Consider the following 26,457-nt stretch of genomic DNA (forward strand, 5'->3'; position numbering starts at 1 on the left):
CCGACTCTTCGTGACCCCATGGACTGCAGCCCACCATGCTCCTCCATCCATGGGATTTTCCAGGCAAGAGTACTGGAGTGGGGTGCCATCGCCTTCTCCGTGTCCCAGCCTAGGCCAAGGCTATTAGAGTTTTCTCTTGACTCTATCCATCTCTAAAGAAAAAAATGATCCTTTCTGACAATCCTTCAGCTGCAGTCCCTGGAGAAGACTTGAGTCCAGTAGGCGTTTTTTCTCTGTGTTCTTATCTACTCAATTCTGATTGTTCTCCAGGTCAGCTGGTGAAATGTCTGTGCTTCACTGATGATTGTTTCTGCTCTCCCAGACCTAACAGCTTGGACTTTCCAGAAAAATGGAGATTTTTTTTTCCTTGAATTCCCTCCTTCATCCCCACTCAATAATGAAGCATATTCATTCCTCTGCGTATGGTAATTAACACACTCATCTTGGTGCACACACCCTTTTGTATATGGTGAGTCTGATTTACTTTTGTTAAAGGGTAAGAATGGTGCATGGTGTCCTCTGCTAAACCAGTTTTACTTTCTGAGTGTTCTTTGTTTTTGGCTGTGCTGGGTCTTGGCAGCTGTGCGGGCTCCTTGACGAGAGTGGGGGCTGCTCTCTAGTCGCAGTGCTTGGACTTCTCATACTGCAGTGGCTTCTCTTTTTGGGGAGCACAGGTTTTAGGGCACGTGGGCTTCAGTAGTTGCGGCTCCCAGGCTCTAGATCACACGCTCAATAGTTCTGTGGGCTTAGTTGCTCCTCAGCATGTGGGGTCTTCCTGGATCAGATATCAAATCCATGTCTCCAGCATTGGTAGGCGGGCAGATTCTTTACCACTGAGCCACCAGGGAAGCCCTCTTCCTGAGTGTTCTTAAACTCAAGTGCTACTACCCCAGACTTCCCTGGTGGCTCAGATGGTAAAGAATCTTGAGTTCAATCCCTGGGTTGGGATGATCCCCTGGAGAAGGGAATGGCAACCCACTCCAGTATTCTTGCCTAGAGAATAACATGGACAGAGGAGCCTGGCTACAGTCCATGGGGTCACAAAGAGTTGAACACAACTGAGTGACTAACGCATAGCCCAGAAACCAGTGGTTTGGGCATCACTTTTATTTATTGTGCTGTGGTAATTCTTAGTGCTGTTGGCAAGTATTTCCAGCTTCCCACCTGGGCACATGATAAAAGATTGCACTCTGGTCTTTCGTGATTGGCTGGGCTTATGTGACTTGTCTTGGTAGCAGAGTACTCTCAGAAATATAGTTGGCTTTTTATCTCTGATTTCAGGCAGTTTCATGCCATAGCTGCCCTTTTCTAGACATTTTTCTTAGATTTGGTGTCTTTTTTCATTCTTATGCCTTTTCAACTACTTTAGGGCATTTTCATCTTTTGGTTGGAGACCTGCACCTGAAGTCTCTTTCCCAAGCAGTTTAGCTTAATGGAAATGGTTACTGAGTGCCACAAATTAAATAAGGTCTTGGCTCTAAAACAATTTAAACTACTCAGAGGTTTCAACAGAGATGTGATGAGTAGGGTAAAAAACTGGCCCTGTACCTGGCAGAGGGGTTTCCTTGGTTACTGGATTTTCAGTGTTAAGAACTGGAATGGTTCTGGTCAAACCAGGACTGTTACCATACCAACAAAGCTGAGTTTGAATTTTCTTTTGAGTGATTTTTGTCACTCCAAGCATCTCCATTTTATCTCTTACCATTTAGGGATGCCCTGGAGGAGGAAATGGCAACTCACAATACCCAAGGTATTGGGATTGCCTGGGAAATCCCATGGACAGGAGCCTGGTAGGGCTGCAGTCAGACACGACTGTGCGTGCGCTTAAGGATGAGAAGCAGTTGCTTCTGTGAACCCCTGTGACATCCATAGTCTCTCTTGATCCCTTTACCTTCTTGCAAGCTGGCCAATTCTCTTCTGAACTCACCCTGGGGTGCTTTGTCAGTGACAGCCAACTGTATGCAATTTCTGCTGCTAAAATTCTATTCTCTTGACTCTCCTAGCTTATTAGGTAGATTATTAAAGTATAACATCTAAGTTACTGCAGGCCACCATTTTACCAAATGTTTTGCTACTGTATAACATGGATTGCTGACCTTCCAGCCTCCAGTAAGATTTCTTTGCTGCCCTCCACATTAGTTATTCATACATATTAAGTGTTGTTTTTTAAATAATATGTAACACCCCCCTCTAGATTCTGATTTCTTTATCAGTCAGGACAAATTAGGTTATACTGCAGCAACCACCCTGAAAACTTTGCAGCTTAAAACAGAGAACAATGGCCTAAGGATGTCTTCCCAAGAAGCAGAATTGAGAGCTAATCAAGAACTATTCCCTTTGCTCCAGGTAAGGGGCTGTCATCACATCTACGCAGTGGAACATCACAGTCACTAGGCTATTGTGTTTTCCATTTGTCCCCACTTCCGTGACTGCATTTATCCTGTCCCTGTTCCACCAGAGTACATTAGATGTGTGGCTGCTACTGCTAAGTCATTTTAGTCATGTCCAACTCTGTGTGACCCCATAGACAGCAGCCCACCAGGCTCCGCTTTCCCTGGGATTCTCCAGGCAAGAACACTGGAGTGGGTTGCCATTTCCTTCTCCAATGCATGAAAGTGAAAAGGAAGTCACTCAGTCGTGTCCGACTCTTCGCCACCCTATGGATTGCAGCCTACCAGGCTCCTCCGTCCATGGGATTTTCCAGGCAAGAGTACTGGAGTGGGGTGCCATCGCCTTCTCCGAGATGTGTGGCACATGGATGGTTTTAGTTTATCGTTCTCTAGCTCAAGCCACATCTGAAACTGTCAATAGCAACTGTTGTGCATCATGCAGATTCTTGAATCTGAACTTGATGTGACTGAAGGGAATTCTTGGGTTGTTTCCTTTGTGGGAGAACATATAGTGAATGTGTTCTACCTGCAGGAGAAATAGTGAGCTGAAAGGTTATTGACTAGAAGGGTTATTAGTAGTCATTTGTTCAGTCACTAAGTCATGTACAATTCTTTGTGACCCCGTGGACTGCAGCACGCAAGCCTTCCCTGTCCTTCACTATCTCCTGGAGTTTGCTCAGACTCATTTCCATTGAGTTGATAATACCATCCAACCATCTCATCCTCTGTTGCCCCCTTCTCCTCCTAGCCTCAGTCTTTCACAGCATCAGAGTCTTTTCCAGTGAATTGGCTCTTCAAATCAGGTGGCCAAAGTATTGGAGCTTCAGCTTCAGCATCAGTCCTTCCAATGTATATTCAAGGTTGATTTCCTTTAGGATTGACTGGTTTGATGTCCTTGCTGTCCCAGGGACTCTCAAGAGTCTTCTCCAGCACCGCAGTTTGAAAGCATCAATTTTTGGACGCTCAGCCTTCTTTATAGTCCAACTCACTCATACATACATGACTACTGGAAAGGTCATCATTAACATTCCTCAAATATTTCTGCCCTTGCCTTCCAAGCACATGACAGAATCGCACTTTCTGACATCCTTGCATTGAATGGAGCCATATAATTAGTTCTGGCCACTAACTTGCGAGTAGAAATGATTTGTGTCAATTCTAGGTTGGTGCATTTAAGCACGGGTTCAGAAACCTCCAAAGCCCTGTTTGCTTCTACCACAGTCGCCAGCAGGGCTGTAGATGGATTTGTTCCATTAACATAGTCCTGGAGTACGGGTCATGGAACAGAGCCTTCAGCTGATCCCTGATGAACATGTAATGTACACAGAAAAAAACTTTGTCTTTTTTTTTTAATACATTGTATTTTATTTATTTATTTGGCTGTGCCAGGTCTTAGCTGTGGTATGTAGGATCTTTAGTTGTAGCATGTGAACTCTTAGTTGCTGCATGTCGGATCTAGTTACCCCACTAGGGATTGGTCCGAGAGCGTAAAGTCCAAACCACTGGACCACCAGGGAAATGCCCCTCTGTTGTCTTACGCTACTGCGATGTGGACTTTTTGCTAACTTGGCCTATCCTGATAACATTGCTTATAGTACCTACTGCGTGCCAGGCATCAACTAAAATCTCATCACTACCTATCTCAGATAACATGCAAGATAGAAGGGGGGATGCATGTAAACAATATTTCGTGGCTGTACTATAGAATGATATGGCTACATACATAATATTGACAGTGGCTACATAACATTATTTATGGACAGGAGACGGATGTTAAGGATCTGAGTTTTATTTTTAATTTCTTTATATTGGTTGTGCCACATGGCTTGTGGGATCTTAGTTTCCCAACCAGAGATTGAATCCATGCCCTTGGCAGGGAAAGCTCAGAATCCTAACCACTGGACCACAGGGATGTCCCAGAGGATCTGAATTTTTAACAAATGAATAGGCTATCTAGTTAGGAAAGAGTTTCCCAGTAGAGCAAATAGTGTGAGTAAGGGCATGGAGCTGAAACTAAGCACATGTTTAGAGAACTGCAACTATTTTAAAATATAGTTGTTAGCTTGAAGCTGTAAGTCTAGTGCCATCTACTGGAAAGGAATGAAGAGAATGAACTGCTTTAAATGTATGCTTTCTGGGTTTGAAGCACTGCACTCCTAAAGCTTAGGAGAAGTATCAGAATATTAAGGGCTAGAAGATACAATCTAGTTTAGCACTGTCCAAAAAAGGTATAATGCAAGCTGTATATATGGTTTAAAATTGTCTACTGGTCACATGAAAAAAGAAACAGGAAAAGGTATTTTAAATTTTAGCTAACCTAATACATTAAGAATATTTCAATATGTAATCAACATGAAAAGTTATTAATGAAATGTTTTACATTTTTATTTTTGTTCTAAGTGTGTATTTGTATTGGTGAGTATTTACACTTAAAACACACCTGCATTTGGATTAGCCACATTTCAAGGGCTTAGTAATCACGTGTGGCTGGTGGCTAGTGTATTGGGTGATGTCTTATCATTTTACCACAGAGGAAACAGAAGGAAACTAAGTAACTTAGATAATGTCATTGAATTAATTGGTCTCTTCCAGTATGCAGCTCTTTTGTCTACATCATGGGTTTTGTTTGTTTGTTTGTTTGTTTTTCCTTTTTCAAGGACTCTTCAAAGTACAGTAAAGAAAAATAAGTCAATAACGAGTTTTATCACCCTTGAGGTAATTCTTATGTGGGCACATGTGAGATTTTTTTTTCCTAAGCAAACTTATTGTAACACAATTTAAAATTATAAAATGGCTATAACTTACAATGCTTGTTTTATGTCCTGCTTTGCACACAGAGTATTAATAATGCCAACAAACTTGATTTGCTTTATATGGCAAACCTATACCGACTTGATGACTCAGCATTCATCACTTGAGGGACTTCCCTGGTGCTCCAGTGTTTAAGAATCCGCCTTCCACAGCAGGGGACCTGGGTTCAATCCCTGGTCAGGGAATGGAGGTCCCAAATGCCACAGGGCAACCAAGCCCGTGTGGCACAACTATTGATCCTGTGCTCTTGAGCCTATGTTCTGCAATAAGAGAAAACCACACGCCCCAACAAAGAGCCCACATGTGGCAATGAAGACCCAGCGCAGCCAAAATAAAAAAAAAAAAAATCACCACTGAGCATTAACTGTCTTTTTTACTGTTTGCCTTCTTCTTTTGGGTTAACTGAAAATTCTTCAGTGTTGTATTTTACCTCCACTATTGATTTATTAGCTATACCTCTCGTTATTTTTTTAATGGTTTCTCTCTTCTAGGGTTTACAATAGACATCTTCAACTTACTACAGTCTACCTTCAAATGATCTTATACCACTCATGTATAATGTCAGAGCCATGCAACAGTACATTTTTATCTCCACACTCCTATTCAATGTGCCATTCTTGTCATATATTTTACTTCTGCATGTGTTCTAAATTTGATGTTACATACTGTTGTAATTTTTTTAAAAACTCATTTAAAGAACTCTTAAAATTATATACAATATATATTTTAATATGTATATTTAAAAATTTGCTTCAGTTCAGTTGTTGCTCAGTCGTGTCTGACTCTTTGCGACCCCATGAATCGCAGCACGCCAGGCCTCCCTGTCCATCACAAACTCCCGGAGTTCACACAGACTCAACGTCCATCAAGTCAGTGATGCCATCCAGCCATCTCATCCTTTGTCGTCCCCTTCTCCTCCTGCCCCCAATCCCTCCTAGCATCAGAGTCTTTTCCAATGAGTCAACTCTTCGCATGAGGTGGCCAAAGTACTGGAGTTTCAGCTTTAGCATCATTCCTTCCAAAGAAAGCCCAGGGCTGATCTCCTCCAGAATAGACTGATTGGATTTCCTTGCAGTCCAAGGAACTCTCAAGTCTTCTCCAACACCACAGTTCAAAAGCATCAATTCTTCAGCGCTCAGCCTTCTTCACAGTCCAACTCTCACATCCATACATGATCACTGGAAAAACCATAGCCTTGACCAGACGGACCTTTGTTGGCAAAGTAATGTCTGCTTTTCAATATGCTATCTAGGTTGGTCATAACTTTTCTTCCAAGGAGTAAGCCTCTTTTAATTTCATAGCTGCAATCACCATCTGCAGTGATTTTGGAGCCCCAAAAACTAAAGTCTGACACTGTTTCCACTATTTCCCCATCTATTTCCCATGAGTGATGGGACCGGATGCCATGATCTTCGTTTTCTGAATGTTGAGCTTTAAGCCAACTTTTTCACTCTCCGCTTTCACTTTCATCAAGAGGCTTTTTAGTTCCTTTTCACTTTCTGCCATAAGGGTGGTGTCATCTGCATATCTGAGGTTATTGATATTTCTCCCAGCAATCTTGATTCCAGCTTGTGCTTCTTCCAGTCCAGCGTTTCTCATGATGTACTCTGCATATAAGTTAAATAAGCAGGGTGATAATATACAGCCTTGACATACTCCTTTTCCTATTTGGAACCAGTCTGTTGTTCCATGTCCAGTTCTAACTGTTGCTTCCTGACCTGCATACAGATTTCTCAAGAGGCAGGTCAGGTGGTCTGGTGGTATTCTCATCTCTTTCAGAATTTTCCACAGTTTATTGTGATCCACACAGTCAAAGGCTTTGGCATAGTCAATAAAGCAGAAATAGATGCTTTTCTGGAACTCTCTTGCTTTTTCCATGATCCAGCAGATGTTCGCAATTTGATCTCTGGTTCCCCTGTCTTTTCTAACCAGCTTGAACATCAGGAAGTTCACGGTTCACAGTATTGCTGAAGCCTGGCTTGGAGAATTTTGAGCATTACTTTACTAGCATGTGAGATGAGTACAATTGTGCAGTAGTTTAAGCATTCTTTGGCATTGCCTTTCTTTGGGATTGGAATGAAAACTCACCTTTTCCAGTCCTGTGGCCACTGCTGAGTTTTCCAAATTTGCTGGCATATTGAGGGCTTACATATTTACAATTTCTAGGCTTCTCTGTCCATGCTGAAGTGGGTAGCCATTTCCTTTTCCAGGGGATCTTCCTAACCCAGGGATTAAACCCAGGTCTCTTGAGTTGCAGGTAGATTCTTCAATGTCTGAGCCACTAGGGAAGCCCTATAATATATATTTTAATATGTATATTTTTAAAGTTTAGCTACATACTTACAGTTTGTACTGTTCTTATTCTTTGTATAGATGTAGGTTTACAGTTTCTATTACATTTGGGAAGTTTCCCACCCGTATTTCTTCAAATATGTTTTTGTTTTTTTTTTTAACCTCAACAAGTAAAGAGTTATGTCTAAGACAGCCCTGACCATGTCCACAACCCTGATCAAACTGCTTTTAGAGCTAGTAATGGTTCTTCCAACATGTGGCATACCTTGGCAAACATAGTTGCTTCTCAGCAAATATTTGGAGGGCCATATGTAGGATAATTCTTTAACACTTTTTATTTTAAAATTTATTTATTTAAAAAGGAAATACATGCTCAAGGTAAATAATTCAAGCATATATATATATACACATACTGTATATATACAGTATATACTGTATATAGTATATATATGATATAGGTATGTATACTGTATATAAATGTATATGTATACTGTATATATGTGTGTATATACTGTATATATGTATATATTATATACTGTATATTCTATATATACTATATATTATATATATTATAAATATATATATAATATATTCATACTATATATGTACATATTATATGTATATCAGTTCAGTTCAGTTCAGTCGCTCAGTCATGTCCGACTCTTTGCGACCCCATGAATTGCAGCATGCCAGGCCTCCCTGTTCATCACCAACTCCCGGAGTTCACTCAGACTCACGTCCATCGAGTCAATGATGCCATCCAGCCATCTCATCCTCTGTCGTCCCCTTTTCCTCCTGCCCCCAATCCCTCCCAGCATCAGAGTCTTTTCCAATGAGTCAACTCTTCGCATGAGGTGGCCAAACTTTAGCATCATTACCTCCAGAGAAATCCCAGGGATCGTTATATATAATATATATTATTATATATATTATATATATACACAATGATATATATAATATATATGTATATAGTATATACATATATTATATTATATATATAATATACTATATATATAGTATATACTGTATACTATATATATTCAAGCATATAGATATATACTGTACATATAGTATACTATGTATATTCAAGCATATAGATATATTCTGTGGAAAATAAGCCCTTTCTTTTCACCACAGTTGCCAGTACCCTACCCCTCCTAACACAACCACATTTTTATCCTCCCAGAAGTTTCTGGGCATGTTCTAACATGTTCATATGGGTATATATTCTTTTAAATTCCTTTTACCCAAGTGGTGGCATATTATATATACTGCTCTGCATCTTGTTTTACCTTAATGTCTTGGTAATCATTCTTTATCAGTATATATAAAGCTACCTATTCTTTCATGGGCTGCAAACCATTACCTCATTATAGATTATGGTTAGGGTTAAGGTTAGGTTCGTATCATAACGTAACTACTGCCCTGTTGATGGACATTTAAGTTGTCTCCAGTCTTTGTTACTGCAAACAGTGTTTCAGGGAACATTCTTCCACTTATTTAACACTAGAACCTACTATACAAGTAAGTGAGGTACTCTAGCATAAGTGGTCACGCTGATGTTCTTTATGTCCTTTAAATTTTTGGTCTATGCTACAAACATTGTAAGAGAAGTTTCCTGTTTGTTTTTTGTTTTTTCCTTTGACAAGCAAAGGAGAAACAATGTTACAGAGTGCACTGAGATAAGAAAAGGAAAGTAATAGTCTTGAAGTGTTTGAAGTTTAAATCCCTGGTCTTACAGACTTTGCATTGATAAAAGAGAAGAATTTTCTCTTCTAATGAGTGAGTCTTAAGAAGAAATAAGCTAATCCTGCTTCTGATGTCACAGCTTTGGGAAAACAATGAGAAGCGGATTTCCCTCCTGATAGGAGGCAGCAGAAGATTCAAGCGCAGTCATGGGTGGACTGCAGCAGTGTGTGTCTTGAGAGTTTAAAAGATGAGAGAACTCACGCCTTGGCCTGTTGAAGCACCAAGTGAGAGGGCCTGTAGCTGTACAGCCAACGTCTGAGAGAGGTAACTAATGGCTCATCCCTCCTCAACTTCATGCAACCGGAAGATGCCTTTAAGTTAAAGTTTCATGTCCTGGAACCAGGGAAAGATTGCAGTGGGAGAGGAGTAGTCGGTACCGCCACAGTGGGGTGCTGTTAAATGTCTAACCACCAGCTTTCCAAGGGGGCGGTGGAAAGGGGAAATACATATAAGTATACATTTTTTTTTTCTTTAAAAAAATCTTACTGTATAACATTTTACTTAATAAAACTTTAAAGCACACAATTTACAACAATAGACTATACAATATTCTACTGTAACTTTCAGATGCCAGATGATTCTCAAAGAAAGCTTTCATGGACTTTTGTCGGATTTTTGTGTTCCTAGCCTGCCTGTGTAACTGACAAGCCAGTGTAGTTCTGACATGAATGCTGGCTGGTTTTTCCACTTACATTCATGAATAAGGGGAATGTTATTTGTTATAAATAACAAAGTTGCCTTTCGGAACTCTGTTAAGGATAATGACCAGCACCTTCTTTGCTAATTTAGATAATACCTTTCAAATACTGGAAGATCATTTCCTCAGATTTTTCTTTGTGTCCACAATGTAACAGCTATAGACACTCTTTTAATTGGCATCATTGACATTTTCTTTATCCCTTTAGACAATCACAATGGCAATAAATTAAGGCCAGATTTTAGCACTGGCTGATTTCCATCATGTAAACACCTCCCAGCATGGCTGGTTTCAAGACAGCAACCACTGTGAACTTTCTGTACACCCTGAGAAGAGAGAAGCAATGGTAGCACATTATATATCATTTCTACCAGTAGAAACCAATAACCCCAAGGGAATAAAGAGACATAAAATAGAGTTAAATGATTAAGAAGTGATGAGTTTGGGCATCTATTACCTTGCTTTTTATATAACTTATTTAATATTATCAGTTTATATTATTAAATTTTAAATAGTGGCTGTGTTTAACAGGCTCATTCAAATTCCTAAAAAGATAACAGTTGGTTTTCTTGATCTTTTCTCTGATGCTCCAGCATACACTGTATCATACTTCCTCATTCGCTCACAGCTTCCAAATAAATAAACCTCTTTGCTTTGTCAATAACCTGATGTTAAAAAAAATTTTTTTTTTTCATCTCATGAGATGGGGAGGAAAGATTGGGCTGAATTGTGGCCCCCATCCTGACCTCCCCTGGCCTGGTGAAGGCCTGGCATTTGGGTGAACAGGTCACGCATAGAGAGAAAGTTTTTGTGAGAGGCTTCAGAGAGACTCCCTTGCTACTCTGGCAGCTCACAATCAGGCCACAGCCTTGGGAGACTCATTTTCCTTGTGTGTGTGTGAGGAGACTGAGTGAAGAATGGAGGAGGCTGCGTTACTGCTGGTCTGCAGTGAGTAGGAAAGGGGAGAGACACGCCCTGCCCACTGCCAATCCTTCCTCGCCTCTTGTCTGCCCTCCTTTCCTGTTGTTACCCATCACATTCCTTGATGTCATTCCTGCCATTGTGAGCCTGCAGTGTCCCCCACCCCCCAGCCTGGGGGACAGCCCTACATCAGGAGGGGTGGCACTGTGGAGGTGGGGGGAGAAGAGGTCACAACATCACCTTGGAGTTGGGCTGGGTCTGCGTGGAGCCCCAGAGATGTTCCCCAGCCCATTCTTCCCAAGAACCAATGAGTAAAATTCGGGGCCTCCCATCTGAGGTCAGGGAACCAGGCCCTGGAGTGGAACTTGGGGTGGAAGATGGCCTCCTTTGTCAACTGATTCATTCTCCAGAATTCAACTTGTTCTCTGACTCAGTGGTGTTTGAAAGCATCTTTATCCAGGTACCCTTGTGGGCTCAGGGCCCCTGTCCTCACCTCCCCCCCCCACCCCTGTACCCCAAAGCCTATTCCCAGGGTTTGGCCCCCAAATGCCACAGCCTTTGAAAGCTGTGGGGAGGAGGAAGAAGCAGGGAAGCAGGTAGAGCCAGAGAAAACAGGAGTGTCTAGATTCCAAGTTCACCTCGGTTTGTACCTACAGATCACAGGCCTCCCTGCAGGTCAGATGCTTTTGGGAAATAGAGTTATACCTGCAGAAGGAGATAGCAGGACCCGTTTTCCAGGGGTGAGGTGGGGGTACACAGGCATCTTCTGGGGCCGCCAGTGTATACTGACTGGTTAAAAAGGATGAAGGCAGCTGTCAGAATCTCTGCTCTGAAACCCAAATTCCTTCTTTCTAGGATGTCTTACAAACACCCTTGTGTGAGAGCAAGGTCCTGGATAAATTAGCCTTTCCCAGATTCTACTGATCCCCAGAAGAGTAGTAATGTGACCCACTCAAGCGAGTGAGTGTGGCCTGAGAAGCATGGAGCCACCAAGAGCACAGGATGGTCATTTCAATCCGTGCTCCCCCACCTCCCTCCAGTGGTCTGGCTGGTGACCCCGCTGTGCTCCGTGGCAGGTATAGCATCGCCAGTTTGTCAACAAGCTGTGTGAGGGGCAGGAGATGCAAAGAGAGATGAGATAGTGCCCCTGGCCAAGAAGCTTGTGACTTTGGAGGTTCAACGGACATAATGTGAAATGGTAGTTGTTAAGAAAGCTCTGTGTCAGAGGATTTGGACCCGCTGAGCCCTATAGCATGAGCAGAGCAAACCCTCGACATGGGCGGTTGTGGAAGCTTTCCCCGTATTCTGGGAAAGCACATCTTTGAGGTGTTCCTAAGACTTTGGTAAGCGGAAGAGTTGGCAGAGAAAACCTTTCAGGAAGAGGGAAAGGTTTTCAAGCTCCTGGGTGAAGCCAGGAGGCTGGAATTCACAGGGAGGGTCTGCAGTCAGGAATCTATTTGGTGGAGTTGAAAAGTGATGAGGAACCCTGGGAGAGAGGGTGGAAATAATCGGAGGTGGGTGTTGAACTTAATTTGGAGACTGTTTCACAGAGTAGGGAGCCTCTCTCTGATGAGGTCCCCCAGGTCTCAGAGAGCTGGTTCATAGCTCGGGGTCTTCGCCATCCCTGAGCTGCCCCAGGAGACTCAGACTGTGCCGGCGGGGGAAAAGCCTGCCTGCTTAAGCTAGCTCTTCAGAGCTAAAAGCTGCCTTGAAATGATCCAGCCCAGAGTTACGCTGCTCCCTCCTTCCCCTCTCCTCAGCATCACCAGCACTACCGTCACTTGCCAAGAAACGTCCCCCGCAAACATTAATGTATCACTCTGTGTGTGGGGCCCTCTGTGTTTTGTAGAACATGAATTTCATTCCACAACATGGACTTCAAGAAATGTTCCTCTTATTTCTTCTCAAAATCAAAATGCACTTTTCTCAGAGTACCATCTACTAGGCTTGTGGAAACCTACAATTCAGGCATTGCTGGGGCTCTCCCCTGTTGCCCAGATCCTTCGCAGGCTGTGAATGGCCTTGATGGTCTTACAGAGTCTGGGACGTTGGGAGAAGGCCCTCTGGTCTTGGGAACATAGGGGTCACCCCCTTAGATCCTGACCCCCGTGGTTCCTTGGACGCTACAGTGATGGTGCTTATCTGCCTGTCCTGGACAGTGAGGTATGGGGGTGTCTCAGCTGAGACTGCGCCCAAGTGCCAGGCTGCCATCTTTCTGTCCTGCCACAGCCCTGAGTGCTGCAAGAGAACAGGTCCTTATTCCTCTCAGGACCCAGCAGCAAGCCAGACTGACCATCATCTTGAGGGAAGCTCCCCAAACCTCTCTCAAGTTGGGCTGCCTGGATCTTCCCCATTCAACAGCTTTTTCCTCATCCCCACCCCCCCCCCCACTTCTGGAACTTTCTTTGCATAATCCCCCTTCCAGATCATTAGAAACCTGTGCTGCCTTCTTCTGCCCAAGGACAGAGGAATGAAATGGTGATCAGCTTTGTCTTACCAGCACATCCTTTTAAAGTTAGTCATGCAAAGGACACGAAGGAGGGTGACCAATTTCCTGTTGTCAATGACCTAAAGTCTCTTTGGGGAGAACCCACGGGAAGGATGGATGGCAGGTCATGACCCAGCCCAGTGTGCAAGAACACAGGTGCTCCAAGCCTGTTGCCAAGTTGAAGTGCCAGTTGCTAGCACCTGTAATCTTCCACCCCTGTCTTCTGTTTCTCTTTGACTCCATGTGCTTGGGGCTAACTTCCAGATCACTAAGCCTGGGAACTGGATGGATGACTGTGAAGGGCCAACCACTGTGATCCTTGGGGTGACCTCATCTGTACCCTCCTTGCCACTCCCCAACATCCTCCTGATGGCCAACGTCACCTGGCCCCAGGGTCAGTTTCCCACCTGGAGCACACCTGGGAGTGTCCCAGTCATCACCCTCAGCAGGTAAAGGAAGATTTGAGGGAGGTGCTGGAAGGGGCTGCGTGAATACCTGAATTGTTTTGCCACTGGTCTCTAGACAAGAAGAAAGGACAGTGTTCTTTAGCTTATAAACTGCGTAGACTTCCTTCGTTCATTTAACAAATATTTATTTAGTGTCTGTATGTACCAAGTGCTGTACTTGGTGCTGGGGTAGAGCACCACTCCCTGTTCTCTTCCTAGTTTTTGAGAATCTTGGCTTCCTTTTGCTTATTTTTTGTTTTGTCAATATAGACTTGGAGGTTTTCAAAAGAAAGGTGAGCAATATGAAAGTCAAATAGGATTATGAGATATTGAAATTGAAAAAAAATACTGGATGTAAAATACCAGACCTCCATCCTTCTCCTTATCCTTTCAGCACAGTTGCTCAGGATCTAGGGAGAAGGAGACCTGGAGATGGAGTCAGAAAATCTTAGTTCCCGTTCCTACTTAAGAAGATCTAAGCTTGGGCAAATCACTTAGCTTCTCTGAGCCACAGTTTCAAATTCTGTAACAGGGAATTAATACTACTTATCGTTCCTTCATCAAGGGGTTGTTGTGAGGGTTAAATGAGATTGTATACATCAACCATCAGCCATTGTTATTGGTTTGAGCAGATTCTTTAATAACCAAGGCTCTAGAAATCAGAGAAGAATAGGTTTTAATGATCATTTCCACCCTCAGACCACAAGCTTTCGCTCTCCGGCATCCCCCAAACAGAGGCAGGAGTCTAATGGGGTTAGCCCAGCAAGGTTCATTAAAACCACTGGGGCCTCTGTCATGGGAATTTCCTGATTTTGCCCAGGATTCTGCCCCTGAAGTACGTGGAACTGCGAATCTATGACCGGCTCCAACGCATCCTAAGGGTTAGGACAGTGACTGAAAAGATCTACTACCTGAGGCTCCACGAAAAATACCCAGAGACCGTGTTTCAGTTCTGGACCCGTTTGGTGAACATTCTGCAGAGAGGTCTGTCCATCACCACCAAAGATCCAAGAATCCGAATCTCTCACTGCCTGGTGCCCAAGTTGCCCTGCCGCTCAGCAGAAACAGTAAGTTTCACCAAGATCCTGCCAAGATCCATAGGGTCAGCTGGGAATTGGAGATATACCGTCTCTGGAGAATGGATGGATGTTAGAGTCTAGCACTGTGTGGGGGTCAGCAGCCTTCTTTTTCAAGTCAGTGATATGCGCACACCACACTGAGGTCTACAGACATTAAAAAGTAATTTTGTTTTCCTAAAAAGTGATAAAGTACTGAACTCACTTAAAAATTGTTTTCTGGGTTTTTTTCCCTCAGTGTTATAAAGGAATAATGTTCACTGAAAAAAAATCAGAAAATTACAGAAAAATCACCCCCACTCCTCTCTAGCCCTAAGCAATCATTTGGAACATTTTGGCATATATTCTTCTAGTCTTTCATCTTAATTTTTAATTTATATCCTTGAGGACATTACATATATAAATATATTTCTCAATTTTGCTTTTTTTTTCCAGTTTAGAGTATATCATATATCATAAGCATTTCCCATTTCTTTCAAAAGCCCTTTGTACACATCACTTTGATAATTTCATGCTATTCAGGTGTATGAATGAGTTAAAATTTACTTCACCATTTCATGCTATTCAGGTGTATGAATGAGTTAAATTTTACTTCACCATTCCTCTAATATCAGACATTCAGAGTAATTCCTAACTTTTCATTATTGTAACTGATGCTAAAACAAGTATATATGTATTGTCCACATTTCTGATGGTTTTCCCAGAATAGATTTAGAAGCAGAATTCAAAGGGTATGAATGTTTTTAAGGCTCTCAATACATATTGTCAGATTATTTCCAGGAAATTCATACCAAATTATACTCTCTCTAATAATATGAGTGACTGTGTCACTGTATCCTTATCACAATTGAGAAGTGTAAATTTTCCTTGTCTAATATGACAGGTTAAAAAAAAAGTGGCAGCTCTTTGATTGTCAATGAATTTGAACGCCGACTTTTTTTTTTGCACTATCTTTTGCGTTCTTTAGCCATTTTTCTGTTGGCAACTTTGCATTTTTCTAAGTTGATTTATAAAACAGAGCTTTTTATGTCAGGAACTTTAAGCCTTTAATCATAAGTTTTTGCAAATATTTGTTCTAAGGATTTGGTTTTCCCTTTTAGTTTATTTAAGGGTTGTTTTTTTTCCCTTCTTCTTTTGACATACAGAAGGCTTTCCCAGTACCCGCTTAGGGTAGAAGCATAAGAAGGAAAAGCATGATAGATTAGATAGCCTTAAACCTCCAGATTTCAAGATCTAAACACTTGCTTCATCGCATTTAAGTGATATGCTTTAGGTACTTGGTCACTGACTTCAAAGCCAGCCCTTACAGCTCTGCTGCTCTCATTCATAAGGATCAGACCTTGGCTCTAGGCAGAGTAGCCAAAGCAGTCCATCAGGGAGAGGAGGAGATCCTGCTAGGGGCCCTGCTTTCGCCCTGATGATTCCAGGGCTTAACATTTAAGGAACAGTTCCCGGGACTAGGCTGGAAGACACAAGTGAATTTCTTCAAGGTTCTGGCCTGGGGAGGCCAAGAGCAATTGGAGATCAGACCCGGTCATCTGACTGTCAATTTCTCCATCCAGTCTGAAAGCAGCCTGCTGTCATCCTCCTGGCCCAGTGAGAGCTCCATGCTGTTGGCTGCCGAGCAGAACAGTGACCGTTTCTTGAAACTCTCAGGAACTTCCCAGCTCACAGTGCACAGGTGGGTCCTCCATGCGGGCTGCCCTGGCTTCCCTTTCCCACAGCCTAGAGTCATGGTGGGATGGAGGATCAGTGACACCCTCTGCCTACCCATCTCAGTTCCTTCTTTTCACTTTAGACTTTTACATGTAATGTTTCTGCTTCATTTTATTATAAGCCTGTTCTTGGAAACAGGATCTGTGGCTGCTTGATCTAAATATTCCCTAGGCAAACCCCAGTGTTTTCATATGGAAGATGTTCAGTAAAAGGAGTGAGGATGAATAGGTTAATTCAAAGAAGGGTGATAATTGCAGACTCATGGAGTTAGATGTGGACAGTCCCAGCCCCCAAGGGTCCCTTGGGTAAGACAATCCTGAGGCCTCTTTGCCTCACTTATCTATCTGTAAAATGGGCAGAATAGACATTAACCCATAAAGGAGACTACTGCTGGCTCCAAAGCTTTACTATCTACTAAGTCACTGTGTTAGATTCTTTCTGTAACAAGTGATAGAAGAACCAACACAAGATCATGCACGTTGAACAAGTACAGCTTGGAGGGCATCATCAAAATGCAAAAATTTGTTCTTCCTTTTATAATTCTTTTTCAGTGGGAGAAGTCTTCCTCTTGCTCCTGAGTAAAAGCTGGTCTCTGGGCAGGCCCCCTAAGCATATATGGGCTCCTTCTTAGAATATAAAAAGGCTCTTTGGTCCCTTTAAACTGCAAAAGCAGCCTCAATTCTGGAATTAAAACATCCAGTGCCTGAAAATTATCAAAATTCTGAAGTGGCCACATCACCCCCCTTCAGTCAGCATGGCCTTATATTAGGATGGCCCTTCTTTGTGGGGACTGGCTTGTCACTCCTCTCCTTCAGGTTTCTGATTTGATTTTATTTTTGAAGATTTTTCTAAAATATAATTTTTATTTATTTACTTTTGATTGTGCTGAGTCTTTGTTGTTGCACAGTGGCTTTCTCTAGTTGTCATGCTCAGGCGTCTCATTGTGGTGGCTTCTCTTGTTGCAAAGCATGGCCTCTAGGTGCATGGGCTCCAGTAGTTGCAGTTCATGGGCTTAGTTGCTCCATGCCATGTGGAATCTTCCCAGACCAGGAATCAAGCCTGTATACTTTTATCCACTGTACCACCTGGGAAGTCAGTCCCTATGATTTTTTTTTTTTTTTTGATGTGGACTATTTTTAAGGTCTTTATTGAATTTGTTACAATATTGCATCTGTTGTTTATGCTCTGGCTTTTTGGCTTTGAGGCATCTTAGTTCCCTGACCAGGGATCAAAACTGTATCCCCTACATTAGAAGGTGGAGTCTTAATCACTGGACCACAGGGGAAGCCCCTTGTTTCTTGATTTTGAAACTGACTTTTTCTCTTAGGAGCTTCCTTGGGTTATTTGAAATCCCCTACTTATCACCCCTCGGGCTTCCCCAGTGGCTCAGAGGTAAAGAATCCACCTGTGATGCAGGAGACACAGGTTCCATCCCTGGGTTGGGAAGATCCCCTGGAGGAGGGCATGGCAACCCACTCCAGTATTCTTGCCTGGAGAATCCCCATAGACAGAGGAGCCTGGCAGTCTACAGTCCGTAGGATCGCAAAGAGTCAGACAGACTGAAGCAATTTAACATGCACCATGCACTTAACACCCCCACCCCAAGGCAAGCCCCCCTCCCCCGCCAGGCCCTGGATCTGCAGGCATCCGTGCCCGCCAGGCAGTGGCTGTCAGTGTCCCCTCCCCTTTAAGGGAGTCAGGCAGGGTTCACAGTGGCTCCAGGCTGGCTCTCTCCCTGGTACAGTTCACATCTGGTCCTCAGGAAATGACCGGCTACTGGACGGACGACTGTGCCTCCTGGACACAGATGCACACAGATCCTCATCACTCCATCATCAAAGAAACCCACTCTCCCATTTCTCCCACCCTCCATGCTCCCTGGGCAGGAGTTGTGCCCCCAACTACTGAGTTTCCCAGACCCTGGGGACGACTGCTCAAGGGCTCTGGGTGGTTGCAGGAAGCCTCTCTCCTTCAGCTGGGGTGGGACGAGGCAGCAGCTCTGTACAAAGGACTCGCCACACATCCCCTGTCTCAGTGCTTCCATAGCCTCGCTCTGGGGTCCCAGTGCTGGTCATGCCAGGTCAGTTCTCCCAGGCCATTTGTTGTTGTTCAGCTGCTCAGTTGTGTCCCACTCTCTGCGACCCCGCCATGGACTGCAGCACACCAGACCTCTCTGTCCTTCACCACCTCCCAGGTAATGATTCACCTTTATATGTACTTGGCAGTCTTTTTTTTTTTTTTTTTTTTTCTGACTTCAAGATCGTTTTCTTGAATTATAATATTAAAATTTCCTCTTAAGGTATGCTCACTATATGTGGGTTGGATCATCTTTGCTATCCAGTTGCCTGCCACTTTCTTATTTCTGAAACTCAAGGAGAGGACTTTTGCTCTCTTCTTTCTCTTAAGGCATTAGCTGCTTTGTTCATTTTCATGTTCCTTCATTTTGGAAGTAATTTTTGTTTCTTTAGAAATGTCTAATCCTTTTCTCAATTTTGTCACCGCATTTATAAATCTTTAAATTCTGGCTGACTTGGTTCTTTCATATATGCTCTGTCATTGTCTTAACTGTGAGCTCATTTTGAAATGCTGGGTTGCAGTTTTCGTTTGTTTAGCAGGCACATCTTTTTAGCATGCATTCGTTGTCTGTAAGGAGTTAAGATGCTTCATAGCCTCTTTCTTCCTGAGATAATTTTGTATGATCTTGGATTATGATCCATTTCTGATGCTTGTTTTTATGCAAAACGGTTTTCCTAAACCTTTGGGAGTGAGGGGTTGGTCAAGGTAGCTGTCTGGTTTGGGCTCAGAGCGCCCTCTTGTGTTGTTTTTGTGAAGTGTTTATGGACTTAAGCCTTTTAGGGTTCCCATGCTGTGTTCCTATTTTTAGCTCATTTTTTCTCTTTCCTTTCCTTCTATTGTTCCTGTCCTACTCAATTTGGATTCCATTTCCGGAGGCCATGTCCTGCAAGGGAGAGCGTTCTGGTGGTTTTGAGAGTTCTTAAGGCACGTACTTCAACAGCCTCTTCAGACTGTGCCACAGACCCCTTGCACTTACTACCCCAGTTTCCTTCTTTCCAAATTGGCTGGTTGCACTTTCTCCTGAGAAGCTGTGGGCAATGTAGAAGCCCTCCTGTTTACAGGCACATCAGATGCCCTGTTGCTTCTCTTTGCTGTCTCTCACATAGATACTGACCCTCTGGGCCTTGGGGCTACCTGTAGCTGTAATATTTTATCTGAGCTTTTCTCAAACAGGCCTGTATCTGTGGGATTCATGTTGGCCTAAATTGGAAGGGCAGGGTTTGACCCCACAGAACCATTGTAAGTTTGCTTCTGTTGGATGCCTCAGAGAGATTAATGGCTCAGGAGAAATTTTTTACATTAGTTTCTCAGCTTGGAAGTTATTGGACCCTGTATCATTTCAGATCTCAAACCAGTATTGGGACAGTCCCAAGGATAAGAATTTTCAACAGAGACTTTTGTTTTGACCCAGAATCCAGGTTGGCTTTGACACTGGATGGATTTCTTTCTGGTATTCCCCTGCCCCTTTAATTTAATCAATTAATTTTTGACTGCACAGGTTCTTCACTGCTACACACGTGAGCTTTCTCTAGTTGCAGAGAGCAGGGGCTACTCTCTTAGTGCACGGGCTTGTCATTGTGGTGTATTTTGCCATGGAGCACAGGTTTAGTAGCATGTGGAATCTTCCCAGACCAGGGATTGAACCTGTGTCCTCTGCATCAGCAGGTGTATTCTTAACCATTGGATCACCAGGGAAGTCCTTGGTATCCCCTTTTGTCAAGAAGGTGGCTTTGAAAGTCCTGGACTTACGCAAATATCTTGACCGGTATTGTATTCATGATCTCCGAAGAAGAGAATTTAGCTTCGGAACCAGGGCCAAGGCTTCAGGCACTCAGAGCTTCATGTGGCAGAAGTTTTATTACAGTGGAAAAGGGACAGAGAAAGCTTCTGACATAGACATCAGAAGGGGGACGGAGAGTGCCCCACTCACTGGTCTTATCAAGGCTTTATATACTTTCTCAGTTGGTTAGTAACCAACAGGGAAGAGCCCCTGGAGAAGGGCATGGCAACCCACTCCAGTTTTCTTTGCTGGAGAATCTCCATGGACAGAGGAACCTGGGGGGCTAAAGTCCATGGGGTCATAAATAGTCAGACATGAATGAGTGACTAACGATTTCACTTTTCACTTTGGGCTTCCCTGGTGGCTCAGATAGTAAAGTGTCTGCCTGCAATGTGGGAGACCCTGGTTCGATCCCTGGGTCAGGAAGATCCCCTGGGGAAGGAAATGGCAACCCACTCCAGTACTCTTGTCTGGAAAATTCCATGGATGGAGGAGCCTGGTGGGCTACAGTCTATGGGGTCCCAAAGAGTCGGACTGAGCGACTTCACTTTCTTTCACTAAGAGTAGGTCTTACCACAACATACATTTTAAGATAACAGGGTTAAATAGGAAAGTTTTACCAGACCTACTCCCGCAACATAAGATAACAAGATTAGACAGAAGGTTCCTCTTAAGAAAGAGAAACATGTCCTCAAACAAGATACATTGTTGTTACATAATCATTAGTGCAGAGCTTAAGGAAAAACATACCCTTGAGAAAGATGTGTTGTTTTGTGTAATCATTAGCTCTGGGTTTAAAGAAAGTTAGTCTGACTAGAAATAGATTGTTGCCATTACAACTCACAGTTTTAAAAAAAATGTCTCATGTGATTAAGATAAAGCAATATAGAAAAAAAAGTTTGTTCCCTTCTCCTCCTTGAGGGCTTCAGACTTCTTATCAACCTATCTAAAAATTAACTCTCTCAAGTTAATGTCCCAGGAGCTGGGTCCCAATACTTAACCTCCTGGGCCACATGGCCATAAATACCCAAGGCCTGGACTTCCCTTGATCCACTGGTTAAGAATCCACCTCCAATGCAGGGGACATGAGTTCAATCCCTGGTCCAGGAGGATTCCACATGCCACAGAGCAACCAAATCCATGCACACTAGAGCCTGCGCTCTGCAGCAAGAGAAGCCACTACAATGAGAAAGCCAGGCGTGCTCAACTAGAGAGTAGCCCCCACTCCCCACAACTAGAGAAGCCTGCACAGCAACAAAGACTCAGCAGAGCCAAAATAGACACATAATAACCCCAGGGCCTGGGTCACCAAGACTGGCCGGTCCCTCAGTCAGCCCAGCTTTAACTCATGCCTCACTGATCTTTAATTTTTGGTCCCAGGGATTTTTACTTTAGTTTTCATAAATGTAATGATACATTCAAAATTATGTTGATTATATTTTATCTAGCAGTCCTAGGTGTTTCATGGCAAAGGCATTTTTAGATTATTAGTCCATATTACCTGTCTCTGGCTAAATAACCCTAAAATTATTTTCATTGGAAAAAAAATTCATCATGCTTCTCTCTGAATTCTGTTTGTTATTTTTAACTTTCTTTTTGGTGTCTTTTCACTTCAACCCAGATCTGGGTTGAAGGTATCTGTGCTGGAAAAAACATAATTAACAGTTTTAAAATTCGATTCTTACCAATGCTTTCTTTTTCTTCTGTTGCTTTCAATATTCCTGGGCTACTCCAGAAACACCAACAGTGCCACTGAAACAGAGAATTTCAACTGCAAGGACAACACATCCTCGCCAGCGTCATCCCCGGTCATTTTGAATATACCCATGAGAGCCACCTTGAGCCACAGTCTCTGGGAACAAGAGAATGCTGATGAGTACCACATGCAGGCTCCTGTAGCCAGTTCCTTAGGAGAGAACTTTTGGGGACCCTAACACCTAGCCCAAACAGGGTGGTCTTCAGTGCACTTGTTACAAACTTCTATAGGGCAGTTTTCCTATTGTGGCCCAAATGACCCTGGGAGAGAGGTAAGATGGTGTTTATAACAAGATGCTTCTGCACGTCCATCAATAAACCTCCAGATGAGTCCCTAATTGTTGAAGATTGTGCTATGGAAGGGAGGGCGGGGCCCTAGGCTGGAGAAGGACTAATTAGGAGCAATAGCTCCTGGGGAAACAAGTGGGAAAAATGTGTTCTGTTTGCTCAATTGAAACCCCAAAACAGCCAAGCAAAGTCCAAAAAGCCAGTCTCAAGGAAAAGGCCTGGGGAGAAATCCAACTCCCTCCTACAAGGGAGAGGTCGGAGGAACAGAGACAGGGCTGCTACAAGCCCAAAATGAAAGAAATCCTGAGACTGATGGCGACTGACTGGGAGATATTTTTGTGTTGCCCCACTTACCCCAAGCAAGAATGTGTGTCTTCCTGCCCCCATACCCTATGTTAAGTGTAAAGCTATGAATGTTACCGAAAGGTATGCGTGAGGGGTCTGGCTCCTTGCTGCTCAAAAGCCAATGAGCAGGCCAGGTTGGTGGAAAGGAAAGTTTGCTTCATTTTAGAGGCCTGCCACTTGGCGGGGAGAGTGGTGGACATCTGTCCGAAGGCAGACTCCCCGCCCCTGATAAGCAGGGGTAAGAGCATTTATAGACAGTCTGGGGCAGGGGGCCTACATGCAGAAATAGCATAGTCATTTCTAACAGTCATCTTCAAATTGGTCATCGGTGGTCTGAACAGCATCATCTTGGTTGTTTTAGGTACAGTTAATCTTCATTTCCAGGGTGCACTTGTTCCCAATTCTTTGTGGTCAGTTCTCAGAATTGTGGCAGCTCATGTCCTGGGTACAGTCTGGTCATCATGTAGTTAACTTTTCCACCCAGGATTTTAGTTTCTATAAGAGAGCTCACAGGATATGCCTCAGAATATTATCTATAGCCCTTGAGAAAGAACTAAAGGTCCTTGACCATGCTTAATGACTATAGTATTATTGTTTAGTCTCCTTACACTGTTTTCCTTTGTTTCAGCATTTCTCACTTCTCTGATTAAACTTATTCTTTGACTAAAGTTTTCCACAGGCAAAAGGCAGGCAGAGGACATGATGGGGGTTGGGGGCGGCAGCAAGGACCATATGGTTCTGTTCCATTTCATGAAGGCTCATCTTAGCCATGCAGACTTTGGTTGCTAATGAAGACTGGGCTTCTGGTAAGGCAGCTGGTGATCACTCATCACTGGAAGTCCTAATGGATTTGACTCTTCCAACCCAGCACCTAATGAAAGTCACCTGGAAGACACACTGTGTAGATCAGGGATGGGGCAGGAGCCTTGGCCAACATCTGGGCAAATGGGGAATATTGACTTGGGAAATACCATGTCAACATTCAGTAAGCATCTATCAAGCTCCTGCTAGGCCCCAGACGCTGCACTCGATGCTGGGTATATTATTGAGAACAAGACAGAAGGACATAATACTCAACTTAGGGAGCAAATGGGAGAGCCACTGAGCCCTGTTTTGGAGACGCAAGAAAGCCATTCAGGTGGACATGATGTGTGAGTCACCTGGTCTGCAAGTCAAAGCTTGGAAGACCTGCTTCCATGTAGTTCACGTTGTGCGTGATAGAGTGCTGCTGCTGCTAAGTTGCATCAGTCGTGTCTGACTCTGTGCAACCCCATGGACAGCAGCCCACCAGGTTCCTCCATCCCTGGGATTCTCCAGGCAAGAACACTGGAGTGGGTTGCCATTTCCTTCTCCAATGCATGAAAGTGAAAAGTGAAAGTGAAGTCACTCAGTCGTGTCCAACTCTTAGGGACCCCATGGACTGCAGCCCACCAGGCTCCTCCGTCCATGGGATTTCCCAGGCAAGAATATTGGAGTGGGGTGCCATTTCCTTCTCCAATGCATGAAACTGAAAAGTGAAAGTGAAGTCACTCAGTCGTGTCCGACTCTTAGGGACCCCATGGACTGCAGTCTACCAGGCTCCTCTGTCCTCTGCAGTACCAGGCTACTCTTCCCAGGCAAGAGTACTAGAGTGGGGTGCCATTGCCTTCTCTGAGTAATAGAGTGAGAGAGGCAGAAACAGCATGACTGCCCTCCCCTTTCCCCCTGCCTCCGTGTGTGCTCAGTTATGCTGAGTGGTAAATCCCAGCTAGAGGGACTTCCTAGGTAGCACTAGTGGCAAAGAACGTGCTTGCCAATGCAGGAGACCTGAGACGTGGGTTCCATCCCTGGGAGGGGCAGATCCCCTGGAGGAGGGCATGGCAACCCACCCCAGTATTCTTGCCTGGAGAATCCCCAAAGACGGGAGCCTGGAGGGTTACAGTCCATAAGGTCGCAAAGAGTCAGCATGACTGAAGTGACTTAGCATGGCACGGGACAAATCCAGGCTAGACTGGATCAGAAAAGACATCTGAGCCAAAAGGTTGCCCAGTGTTTGTTGGTTTCTCTCTGTGTCCAATAAAAACAACAAATTTTCCTTTCACGTGTTAACAATCAAATCAGCTGAGCATTGTTGGTGCTGATGAGGGACATCTGGAAGCAGAACTTAGAAGAGACTCATGTGAAGGGTGACCACACTTCCCAGTTTATGCCTGTTGTTCTAGTATCATTGTTAACGTGAACCCATTCCACTCTCAAAATCATCCCTATAGGAATCACTCTACTAATGTATCCTCACAAATGTTTAGGAGATCGCCATCCTCACTTCTATCGCCTTGGTTTAAGCCTCCATCAACTCTCACCTGGATTACTGTGATAACTCCAACTGGGCTCCCAGATTCTGTCATCACTGTAGCATTAACAGCTAATTTCATTAGAAACTTACTATAGGCCAAACACTATGCTAAGACTTTACAAAGATCACTTAAACGACCCAACTCATTGGAATAGAGATATTCTAAGGGTCACATTTTGATAGATGATGAACCCGAGTGACAGAGGGGCTCAAGAACTTGCTCAAGGCCATAAAGGGACTGATAGCAGAGCCAAGACCATACTCTTGATGACTCTGATTTCTTCCCAATCCATTTCCCTTTCATATGTCTAAAAAGCTGTCTTTCTGAACCACAGATCTGACTATAACCTCACCTTGATAAAACCAAACTCTTTGATATGAAATGACCAGGCCTATCTCTCCAGCCTCCCCACTGAGCACTGCTCCCTGTGAGTCAGCTGCTTCCACCATGCCGAATTTCTTGTGGTTTCCATAAGGCACCACGTGTTTAGATGCTGCAAGGATGTTGCCCATCCTTCACTTGATTCAAATATCTTTTTTTGTGTTTTCTACCTGTTGTTCTCACATTGCTCTCAAGATACTTGTCCTAATTGATGGAGCTCTTCTAGGCTGCCAGTGTGCCCTGTGTGTGCCTGTCTTATAGCATTTCTCACACTACTGTAGTTGCTTGCATATCTGTTTCCCTGGAGAGACTGCTGCTGCTGCTGCTGCTGCTGCTAAGTCGCTTCAGTCGTGTCCGACTCTGTGCAACCCCATAGACGGCAGCCCACCAGGCCCTGCCATCCCTGGGGTTCTCCAGGAAAGAACACTGGAGTGGGTTACCATTTCCTCCTCCAATACATGAAAGTGAAAAGTGAAAGTGAAGTCACTCAGTCGTGTCCGACTCTTCGAGACCCCATGGACTGCAGCCTACCAGGCTCCTCCATCCATGGCGTTTTCCAGGCAAGAGTACTGGAGTGGGTTGCCATTGCCTTCTCTGTTGGAGGGACTAGGACCCCTTTAAGAAGAGGATCCATTTTATATTAAACTCTTTTGATTCCAATAAGAGAAGCTGACTCTAATTTAAACCTAAAGGAACTTATTGGGAGAATATGAGTTGGCTCATAGGATTGAAGAGCCAGCTGAAGAGCCAGTCTTAGGAGCCAGTCTTGGAATGCGCTGACACCAGTAGAGCTCTGGGGTTTCGGGTAAGGATATGCAGTTGAACATCTCATCAAATGCTGCAGCAGGCTGCGTGGTTTCCCCAAAGGCAATTGAGGGCTCTTATGAAAGAACAATTCGAAGAAGGCAATGGC

General features: G+C 43.8%; 1 protein-coding gene across 1 annotated transcript; it reads left to right on the forward strand.

The window, feature by feature from the left end:
- The first annotated feature begins 9,459 nt into the window (after window positions 1-9,459).
- GARIN1A (golgi associated RAB2 interactor 1A) lies at window positions 9,460-22,530 on the forward strand. The gene is made up of 5 exons (XM_055590858.1): window positions 9,460-9,506; window positions 13,613-13,797; window positions 14,615-14,861; window positions 16,433-16,551; window positions 22,178-22,530. Exons 2-5 carry the CDS (start codon window positions 13,634-13,636, stop codon window positions 22,374-22,376), a joined length of 729 nt encoding a protein of 242 aa, XP_055446833.1. The 5' UTR covers window positions 9,460-9,506; window positions 13,613-13,633; the 3' UTR covers window positions 22,377-22,530.
- Window positions 22,531-26,457: the final 3,927 nt, after the last annotated feature.

Source organism: Bubalus kerabau, chromosome 8 (assembly GCF_029407905.1).
Source record: "Bubalus kerabau isolate K-KA32 ecotype Philippines breed swamp buffalo chromosome 8, PCC_UOA_SB_1v2, whole genome shotgun sequence".
Classification (NCBI taxonomy): domain Eukaryota; kingdom Metazoa; phylum Chordata; class Mammalia; order Artiodactyla; family Bovidae; genus Bubalus; species Bubalus kerabau.